The sequence below is a fragment of the Colobus angolensis genome, unplaced genomic scaffold (assembly GCF_000951035.1).
Source record: "Colobus angolensis palliatus isolate OR3802 unplaced genomic scaffold, Cang.pa_1.0 Scaffold2, whole genome shotgun sequence".
Lineage (NCBI taxonomy): Eukaryota > Metazoa > Chordata > Mammalia > Primates > Cercopithecidae > Colobus > Colobus angolensis.
Window position 1 is genome coordinate 22,506,607 of NW_012115154.1, and position 13,179 is coordinate 22,519,785.

At 39.9% G+C, this 13,179-nt stretch overlaps 1 protein-coding gene across 2 annotated transcripts in view; it reads left to right on the forward strand.

Moving 5' to 3' along the window:
* DPP6 (dipeptidyl-peptidase 6) overlaps positions 1 to 13,179 on the forward strand; it is a 588,928-nt gene that overhangs the window by 131,616 nt on the left and 444,133 nt on the right. For both annotated transcript variants that reach the window (XM_011941531.1, XM_011941532.1), the window contains exon 2: positions 9,256 to 9,370. In XM_011941531.1, the coding sequence (XP_011796921.1) occupies positions 9,256 to 9,370 (115 nt within the window). The remainder of the gene's footprint in view (positions 1 to 9,255; positions 9,371 to 13,179) is intronic.

Here is a 13,179-nt window from a genome sequence, read left to right on the forward strand (position 1 = left end):
GTAAACCTGGGAGGTGGAGCTTGCAGGGAGCCGAGATTGCACCACTGCACTCCAGCCTGGGCAACACAGCAAGACTCCATCTCAAAAAAAAGAAAGAAAGAAAGAAAGAAAAGAAAAGAAAGAAATATCTCCTAAAGTAGCAAGAGTGTATTACTAAATCCAAGAGAGAAATGCATCCAGGCCTCAGGAGGAAAAGTACATCCAGAAATGGAAAGCCAAGAGGAACTCATTCTGTCTCTTTGAGCTTCTTACCTCTTTGCCTTTGTCTCTGCTTTTCATTCTCTTTGTTTCTGAGCCTCTCTTCTTCATTCCTCTCATTCTGTAAATCTGCTTTATTTCCTTTGGAATTCTTACACCATATGGCAGCAGGCACTTAACTTCCCTCCCCACCTTCCGTTCTCATGGTTCGTGACAGCAGCCAAGAACGACTTGGAATATTTTAATCCTACACTGCAAATCCTGAAGCAGACTTTTGACCTAGGTTAGGCCAATTAATTGTCTTTGGCTGAGGAGGAGAGGAGAGGGCTTACAGACTAGAAATGTGGCTTCCGGGGCCCATGGGTGGAGGAAGAGGGCAGCTCAGATCATCTGACTGGGGTACTCTTCGCAATGCCTCTGTACCATGCTGGAACATTGTACCAGGGTGCCAAGCCCTTTTTAAAAAGTAAGTTCAAATTATTTTAGTCTCTGCCATTCAGTTGCTGGTGGTTCTTGCCTTTGAGACTCGTTTGTTAGTTACTTAATATTTATTGAGTGCCTGCAGGGATTTTTGACATTGGGAAGTGATGTGTTGAGCATGCCAAAAGCTACCCAGTATAGAAAGCTCATCTCAAAATCGCCTGTGGGTTTCAGTGAGTCTATGCAAAAACAGCCATTATCTAAAGATGCTTTCAGACACTGTTATCATACACAGCAAGGTGAAAGATACAAATGCTCAATTTTAAATTCTGTGGCTTACTTTATAGCCATCTTTTCACTGAAAGGGATTTGTGTTGGGACATGTTTTTCTGTGGATGATCGGGTCACAGTGCTGCTGCATTTGGAAATACATAGAACAACTTGATACCTTTAAAACATTATGTCAAAATAGAACCAAAGTAGACTGAGCCCTGAAAGCAAGACTAACTTACATTTTGAAGCAATTTCATAAAAGAATCTATCAGGCCCTGTCAATTAAACTGAAGAGCCTAAAATAATCTGAACTCGGAATTTGCAGGTAAAAATAATCAAGAAGAAATGTGAACAGACAGCTATTGCATCAATAATTTGCCTGTTTGTTTGTTTTCTAGAAGGATTGACAGGGCAGAAGTTAATTCTGCAAACACAGGTTTGCTGACCTTCAAGTAAAGGGCTGAGAGCTGCCTCAGTAAGGGTGGTGGATAGGATTTCAAAGTTCTGTGCCCTCACACAGCAACATTAAGTCATGTTATGTAAAACAGGCAACTTTAGAAGTTCCCAAATGTATTTGAGAAAAGTAGAGTGGATCACAGATGAGTCCGTGAGGCACATACGGAAAGGGTGTGGGAGAGCCCTGGGAGAACCTGAGCAGTGAGACATCCCTTCTCCACACAGAGGACGTGGTGGACACTGCCCAGGGGAAGAGGGGCACCTGCAGGTTTGTGTCTGGATGTACCGGAAACATTATCTCTTCTGCTTCCACTAAGATGATGATGATGATGATGCATAATTAATTGCCAGTCCTCAAAAGTTGGGCAGATCAACCAAAATTAACTTCTAATTAATGAAATAAACGGAAGTATTGGGGAAGGTAGGATGGCATCGTCTTCCTCCACCACCGCCTCCCATTCCTGCATTGGTTGCTTCGGTATTTCTGAAAGGGCTGCACAGCCGCCCACGCCTGCAGCCTCTGCAGTTATTAATTCATATCTTGTGGCCATATCTGTTATCCCTCTCTCACCCCCACAACCAGCAAAAGCACCCCAGAAGTACTCACAAGAAACAAAGTGACAGTCCTAAGGAAAGGAGCATCTCGGGGAGTGGGAGAGCTTCCCCTGCTAAGTGCATGCAATGCTTTATTGGACAATGAGTGAGGGTCCTCTTGCTCCAACAAGACTGGCTTGTGTTTCCACCTCCAGCCAGCATTGTGAATCCAAAGCAGCCGCTGATTTATACATATCCTCTGGAATTATTTAAAGCTGTCAATTACTTAACCTTGGGTCTCGCTATAGCCTAGAAAAGGCCCCTTTCCATTTTGGGAGCGAGACATTGTCTTCTAGTCTTAATATACTTCTGCAGGCTGCCTGATAGAAGAAGAGATTGATTGGTTTAAAGATAGATTATTATGAGAGAAATAATTTACTTCACTTCCTCCTTCCCTAGTGAGAAGGCCATCTGGTTGACCCCTCTGCCTTTAGCTAAGGGACATAGAATGCACAATTGCCAGCTGTCCCCACTGTGGCTGGCAAGGCTGGACCTCAGCTGTCCCCGGGGTCCCTGCTGTGCTGCCCCTGATTGCTCCAGTCTTCTCCTGAAGGGGTGTGTCTTTAGGAAGAGGCTTTGGTTGATCGTGAAATCATCCTCCAATCTCACTTCTGCTGGAGGTGACTTCTTCTGTCCCTTTTGCTGCATAAGGCAAGACTTACATTACGTGAAACAAGCACGTCGTGGGATGTGTGCCTGGAACATCCACGGTGGTTATTGGCTGCTTGAGGAATGCCTCAGTTTATTGTGGAGTCACAATTATGGATCCAATAGCCTGGATGAGTCTGTTTTGAGGACCCAACACAAATTGAATTTCTGATTTCCCCTCATTAAAGCTCAGGATGCAACAAGAATTTGGAGGGTCACAGGTTTCGGAATGTGACCACTCTAGCCCCTTCATTTTCTTTATCAAGAGTAGGAAATTTAATGCACTTTCGAGTTCTTTCTCTATTACGTATCATATGTTGCTAAAACATTACTTAGTGGTGATAGCAATAAATAGTAAATTAGTACCTTACGTTTCTATAATTTTGATAAATTATAGTATGCTTTCAAATACATTTACATTTCATCGTCATAACACCTAAGCAATCAGTTCCTTTTGTCTCCCACTCCTTTCCTCCTTGCAGCATTCAAAAATCTTCTCCACCTTAGAGTTCTCATTTGAATCTTCTCCTCTTCATAAGGCACAAAGTCTGATAAAGGTAGCAAGGCAAATTCATGAGAGATACGAAGCTCAGGCCAAGACGAGATGTGTCAGATTTTGACACAGAGAGGAGAGAACAGGAATGCATTCCCTGATGGAGACGCACGGGTTCTATCCGCTGTTGCTGGGGAGAAGAAAATTAAAGCAGCCTGCATTCAGGCCTCCCTGAATCAGTTTATAGACATTGCGGTGTCTGTAATTATTATCTTCATCTGTGTTTCTTGCACTTCAGATATACAATTAGCACACACACACATCGAGCTGTAATCACAAGTTACGAAGATAATAACATTGGATAAAGGTGAATTTGATGTGTCAAATGACCAAACAACATAGAAAACATATAGCTTGGTTTTAGTTTATTGTTTGTTTTATTTTTGCCTGAGTTAAAAATAAGTGTGAGCAGCAGTGATGTCACGAAGGACAGGTTTGCCACCGACGCGTGTCAGTTTGCATTACATCTTGCAGGACCCATTGCTGCTTATGGCCTCATTCACCCACCTGGGCTTGCATTAACCCTTTGCTTTCTGCATCTATCAGTGATCACTTTCGTTACTTGTAAAGGCATTTATCCGTCCATTCATCCACCCCACATGCAGTCTCTGTGTACTATGTTGTCCCAGCTTTCGTACCAGGCATTGAGACATTGAACACAGGAAGATTACTGTGTCCTTGAGTAGTTCGCCCCCTAGTAATGACACATGCGTGATGATAATACATGAATACATGTATTAAGGTAATATATATTAAATGGATAAATTAACAGTGGAACAGTCTTACAGAAAGGCACTCACAGAGTGTTGTGATCATGTCCAGGGGGAAGACTAATGCCGGGGAAACCAGGCAAGACTTCATACAGTGTCACAGGTGATATTTTAGCTAATAAGTAAAGACTGCAAGGGGATTTGCCTGGCAAAATGAAGATGAAGGGAAATTCCAGGAAACAGAAAAGTTGTAGGGCGTGTTGAGGAAAGGGGGCGTGGAAGGGAATGACTTGCTCCAGGAACAGTAAGGTATGAGCGGAGTGGGGTAGAACTCAGATTTGGCTTAGAGGTAGAAAGAGGACAGACTTGCCATGTCACAGGTGCAAAGGGTGTTTTTTTTTCTTGGAAACAGAAGGCTAGAGCCTCAGAGAGGGCTTTACATGCAAAAGGGATACATAAATATATCCTGACACCTAGGTCTGTATGACCTTCTCAGAATAACGCTGTTGGCTAATATCTTTCTACTGTATGCCCAGAATTCAGCTACTTCCCACCACACCCACCACTGCCACCCAGGACAGACCCCCATTACCCCTGTGCCTTTTTGGCCGCTCCTGTTCCCACCCTGACTTCTGCAGGTGTTTCCTCTAAGCAGCTCCCCTGGCCACATTCCTTAGTGGGAGCCTTATTTACACACTGCTGTGCTCACACCCGTTTCACTCAGAGGTAAGTGGAAGCCTGCACCTGGCCCTCAGGCTCTGCACTCCCTGGCCCCTTACTGCCCCCAAACTCCTCTCTCAGAACAGTCACCTTTCTCTCCCACTCTGGCCACTGCCTCCCTGCTGTCTCCACTGAAGCCTATGCTGTCTCACAGGCCAGGCACCTGCTACTCCCTCTATCTGGATTGTCTTCTCAGATGTCAGCTCTGCAGATTCCTTCAGTTCTATTCAGATGTCACTTTGCTAGAGATCTCTCTGATGCAAACAGCTCTCAGAGCCCATTGTCCTGCTTTTCTCTTCATGAGCTGATCTGCTTATTGTTTGACCCTTCCCCCATTCCTGCACTTGATTACAAGAAAAAAATATGAAAAAGATGAAAGCCATTCAATTTCAGTTGATAACAGTGTCAGTGTCTGTTTTATTATTCCTGTATTCAAGGTTCTCAAAACCTAACCTGGCATAGTAAGCCCTGGATAAACATGTGTTGGATGGATGGATGTGGATTGACAGATATACAGATGGATGGATGATAAGTCAATGGGTGAACGCATATGGATGAACAGATGGATGAATGGGGCAATGGATGGATGGATGTGGATGAATAGATGGATGGATGGATGAATGGATGGATGGGTGAATGGATGTGGATGAATAGATGGACGGATGGATGGATGAGTGGATGGATGGGAGAATGGATGGATGGATAGGTGGATGAATGTGGATGGATGGATGGTGTGGGTGGATGGATGGATGGATGGATATGGATCACTGGGTAGAAGACTTATTCTTCTTAAAGAAAATGGCTAATTGTGAACATGCTTTTCCGTTTTAATGGACCTCCAAAGTATGCAGGTTGTCACAGAATAGGGAATATGTTATAGCCTCACTTTCACCATGCTAGTCAAAACATATCTAATTCTACTGAGAAATGTGCCTACCGAAACTCAGTGTGCCCGGGCATAGCCTAGGGAGTTCTCTTGACTTTCACGGAAAGCAGAGTCAATCCGACTCAAAGTTTTAACAGTTCAACTCCTGCAAGTTGGGAGGAAGTCTAAATTTGGGAAGCCAAATTAGATATACAAAGAAACACATATTACCCTGCATTCTAACTTGAAAACTATATCTATGCTGTGGTTGTACCTATTTAAAAGTTAAATGTGTATATAGGCCAGAAAGAGAAATGAATGTGAAAAAGCCTTAAGAAGTCATTTTTTTTGAGAGAGCAAGGTGATTAACAAGGTTTTTCATCACTTTTTTCCTCTTTAATTTGTTTCCCGTTATTGTTGTTACAATGTTGCTTGTGTAGTAAAAGAAAATTTCCTGCACTCTGAAAAACAAAATTTGGCAAATAAAAATGGAATTTAGTAAAGAGTATCTTTATCCCTGTGGGTTTTAATGCAACAATGCTGCCTGAAAGACAATGTGATGCATCTATCTGTACCTAAGAAATGATGCATATGATCCAGAATCACTCCAGCCAAGTAGGATATGCATCGATGCCTATGGGTCATCTTACTGTGCATTTTTTCATTCAATAATGTATGCCAGATTGGTTTTCTGTGCACAATCTTATCTTAGTCCAGTGGGCATGGAAGAAGCATAGTCTTTGCCCCCCTTTCATGAAGTGTCCTTACTCTTGTTCATTTCTTTACCCACAGTACCAACTTCCACAGTTTTGTATCTTTCATCTCTATCTTATATATGTCCATAGAACTTCTGTGTTCTTCCTTATTAATGTCATCTATTTCTGACTTCCTCCCTGAAGGATCAGTCCCCCAGGATTTCCATGAGATGGCCATTTACCCTGCTCACTTCTGGGTGAAGCTGCCCTTTGTATTATCAGGCAGTACCAATGGTTAGACATCCTGAAGTTTCTCTGTTGCACAATTCGCCTGTGTTAAATTTCCTTTTGGTTCTAACTCTGTTTTCTGGAACATGCTCCCCAGTCCACGTGATATGCCTTCAAATGAGTGAGGACTTTTAAGTATTTGGTATTTGAGGCTAAACACTTCCTTCAACTTTACTTCATGTCATATGTCTTAAAAATATCTTCTTTCTTTTTTTTTTTTTTTGAGACGGAGTCTTGCTCTGTCGCCCAGGCTGGAGTGCACTGGCACGATCTCGGCTCACTGCAAGCTCCGCCTCCTGGGTTCACGCCATTCTCCTGGCTCAGCCTCCCGAGTAGCTGGGACTACAGGCACCCGCCACCGCGCCCGGCTTATTTTTTGTATTTTTAGTAGAGACGGGGTTTCACCGTGGTCTCGATCTCCTGACCTTGTGATCCGCCCACCTCGGCCTCCCAAAGTGCTGGGATTACAGGCTTGAGCCACCGCGCCCGGCCAAAAAATATCTTAACTTATTTCTAAAACATCTTTCTAAATAATATTCTCTATGTCATGATCTGTAACAACATCCAGCCACTGTCAGATCATAAGTGTGTTTGGGCCAGGGAGGGGCTTACCATTGCAACATTCGTTCAAATGAACTTTTGTAAGTAAATCAGTCATATTATTGGCTGGTCAAGTAATTGATGCAAATCCAAAGTCCTACGGTTTTTTTGTTTTGTTTTGTTTTGTTTGCATATGGACTTTGACCAATGCATCTATTATATAATAAATGTGTTTAAAACAGAATTTAGAAGTCTAGATTACTCTTATGAGAAACAATATTCAGGTCAGGCTCAGTGGCTCATGCCTGTAATCCCAGCTGTTTGGCTGAGGCCAGAGGATTGCTTGAGCCCAGGAGTTTGACCAGCCTAGGCAACATAGTGAGACCCTACCTCTACAAAAAATAAAATAAATAAAAATTAGCCAGGCTTGGTGGCACACCCCTGTAGTCCCAGCTGCTTGGGAGGCTGAGGCAGAAAGATCATGTGAGCCCAGGAGGTCGAGGGTGCAGTGAGCAACAATCACACCACTGCACTCCAGCCTGGGTTGGAAAAAATTTTTAAAAAATTAAAAATGAAATAGAAACAATACTCAAAAGATATCAATTATTTGAGTTAATGAAGATAACATTAATTTTATCATTCTGGTTCATGAATCAGATTTGATCTTGACATTCTGTTTTTAATGGTTTCCTTGGAATTTCATCTTAACAGTGTTTGAGGAATGTCAACTGGGCTGTGAAAAATTGTGTGCACTAGGTTGCTTGTATCAATAGTACCACTGAAAGATTCTTGCTAGTCACAGACTTGACAAAAAGGGCTTATTTTCTTTCTGAATTCAGGTGAAATGAAAAGTTGCTGAATTAGCAAGTTCTAATTACTTATCCTTGGCCCTGGCCAGTGATTTTCTCCCAAAGAAAATACTACCTACTAGGAAATGAGATTGAATCAGTATAACTTTCTGTAGCTATTTTGTTGCTCTTGGATAGTCTTACTTTTTAAGTTCTAAAAAGCTACTCTCTGATAGATGAATTAAGTTATAGATGGCAAATATGAAGACTTGTAGAAATTCTAAACCACTGTAGAACTCTTTCCTACTAAGCCTATAATGGCCCTGTGAATTTTTCTTAATTTAATAGCCAATATAGCCAATATTAAATATTTGGATGATATTGCATATTGTCTATTTTAGTTTGTAGCAATTTGATACATTCTAATGAACTTTTAATCTCTGATGAAAATATATTTATACATTGCATTGTCTACTTTTTGAGACCGTCTTCATTCTACCTTATTTTGGCTTGTTTACTGAGTTGCAATTATGTACACTGTAAGAGGGTATTCTCCAGACTATGCATGGGCAGAAGTGGTCCCTTTGCAGTGTAACCACCTGTCCCTATTTACTCCTGTATAATTAATAATAATAATCTATATGTAGCTATTATGTTTATTATTATTAAGCTTTCATATGATCCTTTTTGTCTCTCAAAGAATCAGTTTCAACGAAAATTTATATGATTCCTCTAATTTGCAGCGATCTGAAAACTTGGTCACAGCAGCCAATGTGCATGATGAATTTCCTAGACTTATGTAGTCCTTAGTACCCCTTAGCAGTGTCTCCAGAGTCCCTCTCTCACCTGCCACTCTTGCTGCACTGCAAGAGGTTCTCTGGAATGGACTGAAACCTAGAATAAGGATAGGTGAGTTGCCCAGTGAAGAGAGACCAGGAAAAGCTTGAAACCTTGAATGAGGAGCTATAGAAAAAATAAAAGCCTGAAGGCAGTGCGATGGGCAGAAGTTGGTGAAAATTGGCACATAGCATGTGCTAAATAAATATTTAAATTTGGTACCCTGAAATAGAAGTTGATCACATGGATGTAAAAAAAGGAAAGATGACAGAGGACTTGGAGCTGAAAAGTTTAATCCTAGTTGGATTGGATTCAATGAGGGTATGGAGTTTAGCCGTGGAGAAGGAAAGTTCCAAGATGACCCTATACTATAGGGTCTGGTTTATTGGGACGAGGAGCATTAGGTTTGCACAAAAGCTGTAAACATAATAATATCAGATTCTTTCTTGAGGTAACATTTGGCCATCGTACAGGAAAATGACAGCCCAAGGTTTTGGGGCACTAAAGGCAGAAGGGTACAGAAGGGAGCTAATAGTAGCTTCAAGGATGGGAAGATGCCTCTTTCACTGTTTTGTGTCTTGGTTATTGATTTAAATGAAATATGTCTATTTGGCTTATTTTATTTCCTTATTTCACTCACTGGGATTTTCTTTGTTGTTGCTCTTTTTAGGAACTGGTGGGGAGTAACCCTCCACAGAGGAATTGGAAAGGAATAGCGATTGCACTGCTTGTCATTCTGGTCATCTGCTCCTTGATCGTCACCTCGGTCATACTTCTGACACCAGGTACTGTATTCATTGTTGGAAAAGCAAGTTGCTATCAGAGAAAAAGAGCATAATTTTACCTTGCAAATTTTATCTAAGTAACCACCTGTTACATAATTTATTTTTCCCAAGTTCTAATTATCACTATGCCATATGATATAATATGATTTCAATTTTAAAAATTCATTTTATATGTTTTGGATTTGTTTATAAAGGTGTTTACTCTGTGGAAATGCTTGGCATGTATTAAAATTACTTATACAATTACTTATTCATGCTTGATCAACTTAAAGACAATGGCATAAATATAATGATTTTATGTATTTCATAGAATTCCTGGACATTATATCAAGGGTGAATTAAGAAAATTATTAAAACGACGTATGTTGAGTGTGAACTCAGAAGGTGCTAAATAGGTACTACTGAAGATTACATAAAGTATAAGCCAGTGTCATAAATCTCTCAGGGGGGAAAAGACACTAAAACCCACAGAAGAAACCTACAACAAATACAGATATCTACATGCTCTACTGAGTAAGCCAAAGAAAAGTGCTGCTGGAGTTGAGAGGAGAAAGAGAAATCTTTCAAAAGAAAGTTCATGGAGAAGGTAACACGTAAAGTGGTTTTAATGGAGTGAAGGCAGGAATTTAGTAGCCAGACAGTGGTAGGATTAGGGACAGAAGAAAACTTTGCCTATAAAATAGTAATATAGGGCCGGACGTGGTGGCTCATGGCTGTCATCCCAGCACTTTGGGAGGCTGAGGCGGGTGGATTTCCTGACGTCAGGAGTTCGAGACCATCCTGGCCAACATGGTGAAACCCCGTCTCTACTAAAAATACAAAAATTAGCCAGGCGTGGTGGCAGGTGCCTGTAATCCCAGCTACTCAGGAGGCTGAGGCAGGAGAATCGCTTGAACCCGGGAGGCAGAGGTCGCAGTGAGCCAAGATTGCCCCTTTGCACTCCAGCCTGGGCAACAGAGCGAGACTCCATCTAATAACAATAATAATAATAATAATAATAATAATAATACAGGAGTTATCATAGGAAAACATTGTGGCCATAGATAAAACAGTATGAAACTGTTTCATCCAGTCTTTTTATCATATTAGATGCCTATTTGTGTGGGCAAAGAAGTTTCAATCCTCAGTAAAGAGATATACAAGCATTAGACCCTAAGATGAAAAAAAAGTAGATATTATAAGGCAAAACCTTTTTCCACAGGTACAACAAATGTGGGCAAATTATAATCCAGGCTTAAACTATTACCCCAAAACCTAAATGAGAAAAGGGTGGTCTGTACCCTGATACCAAACTAGATAAAGATATCACAAGAAAACTACAGACCAATAGCCCTTATGAAAATAGATGTAAAACTCTTCAACAAAATAGTAGCAAACTGAATCTAACTACATGTAGAAAGATTATATATCATGACCAAATGGGATTTATTCCAGGAAAAACAAATTGGCTTGTATGAAAATCAGTCAATAAATTATACCTGCATGAATAGAATAAAGGGCAAAAAGCACATGATCATCTGAACAGACACATAATAAGCATGCGACAAAATCCAAAAACCCTTTCCTGACAAAAGACTCAATAAGCTAGGAAAAGAAAGAAACATCTTCAACTTGACAAGAATCTGTGAAAAATCCAATAGCTAACATCATACTGAGCAGCAGAAGACTGAAATCATTCCCCCTAAGACCAGGAGATAGTAGAAAAGGATGTTCATTCCCAGCATGGCTATTTAACATTATATTGGAGGGTCTAGCCAGGGCTATTAGGTAGGGGAAAAAAATAAAACAAAAAAAAAGGACATCCAGATAGGAAAGAAAGAAGTAAACCTGTCTCTATTCATAGAAGACATAATGTTGTATATAGAAAATCTTAAGGAATCCACAAAAAACCTATTGTAATAATAAATGAGTTCAGCAGGAAGGATGATTTCAGACCAAAATGCAAAAATCATTTGTATTTTTAGCCACTAACTATGAACAATCCCAAAATAAAATTAAGAAAATGATTCCACTTAAAATAGTTTAAAACAGAATAAGATACTTAAGAATAAATTCAACAAAATAAATAAAGAAGTATAAGACTTGTGTACTAAAACTACAAAACAAAATGGAAGGAAATTAAGACCTAAGTAAATGGAAGGATATCTTATATAAATTGATCAAAAGACTTCATATCATTAACATGACAATACTCCCTAAATTGATGTGCAGATTCAACCTAATCTCTGTCAAAATCTCTCTTTCTTTCTTAAAGAAGCTACAAGTTGATTCTGAAATCCATATGAAAATGCAAATGACTCAGAATAGTCAGAACAATCTCAAAAAAGAATAATTCAAAGACTTACACCTCTTGATTTTAAAACTTACTGTAAAGCTACAGAAATCAAAACAATATGGTACTAGGCTAGGTATAGACATATAGATCAATGGAATAAAATTGAGAGTTCAAAAATAAACCCATATATCTATAGGCAATTACTTTTTGACAAGGAAACCAAGACCATTCAATGAGGAAAGAATAGTCTTTCCACCAAATTGTGGTGGTACAACTAGATATTCACATGCAAAAGAGTGAGGTTGGACCCCCAACTCATACCATATACAATGATGAACTCAATGTGGACCAAAGACCCAAATATAAGAGCTAAAGCTATAAAACTTTTAGAAGAAAACATAGGGATAAATCTTTGTGACTCTGAATTAGGCAATGGTTTCTTACACGTGACAACAAAAGTGCAAGCAATCAAATAAAAATAGATAAATTGGACTTCATCAAACTTAAAACATTTTGTGTATCAAAAACACTATCAAGAAAGTGAAAAGACAACCCACAGAATAGGAGAAAGTAGTTGCAAATCATGTATCTAGTAAAGGTCTAGTATCCAGAATATATAAACAACTCTTACGACTCAAAACAAACACACAAAAAACCAAATAATTCCATTTAAAAATAGGCAAAGGATTTAAAGAGACATTTCTCCAAAGAAAGACAAATGGCCAAAAAGCATATGAAAAGATACTCAACATCGTTCAGCCTCAGGATGAATGAAAATCAAATCACAGTGATACCACTTCACACCCACTAGGATGATTATAAGAACAAAACACAAACAAAAAAAAGGAAAATAATAAGTATTCCCAGGATATAGAGAAATGGGAACCTTCTTACATTACTAGTAGAAAGATAAATTGTGTGGCTTCTGTGGAAAATAGTTCAGTAGTTCTCCTAAAAGTTAAACAGAGTTACCATCTTACCTAGGAATTCTACTCCTAGGTATAGACTCAGGAAAACTGGAAACATATATTAATATAGAAACTAGTATATGAAGTTCATAACAGCATTATTCATAATAGCCAAAAAAGTGAAAACAACCCAAATATTCATTTCCCAGAGAATGGATAAATAAATGTGATGTGGCTGGGGGCAGTGGCTCACGCCTGTAATCCCAGCACTTTGGGAGGCTGAGGCGGGTGGATCACAAGGTCAGGAGATTGAGACCATACTGGCTAACACAGTGAAACCCCATCTCTACTAAAACAAAACAAAACAAAACAAAACAAACTAGCCAGGCATGGTAACACATACCTGTAGTCCCAGCTACTCGGGAGGCAGAGGCAAGAAAATAGCTTGCCCTTTGTCAGATGAGTAGATTGCAAAAATTTTCTCCCATTCTGTAGGTTGCCTGTTCACTCTGATGCTAGTTTCTTTTGCTGTGCAGAAGCTCTTTAGTTTCATTAGATCCCATTTGTCAATTTTGGCTTTTGTTGCCATTGCTTTTGGTGTTTTAGACATGAAGTCCTTGTCCATG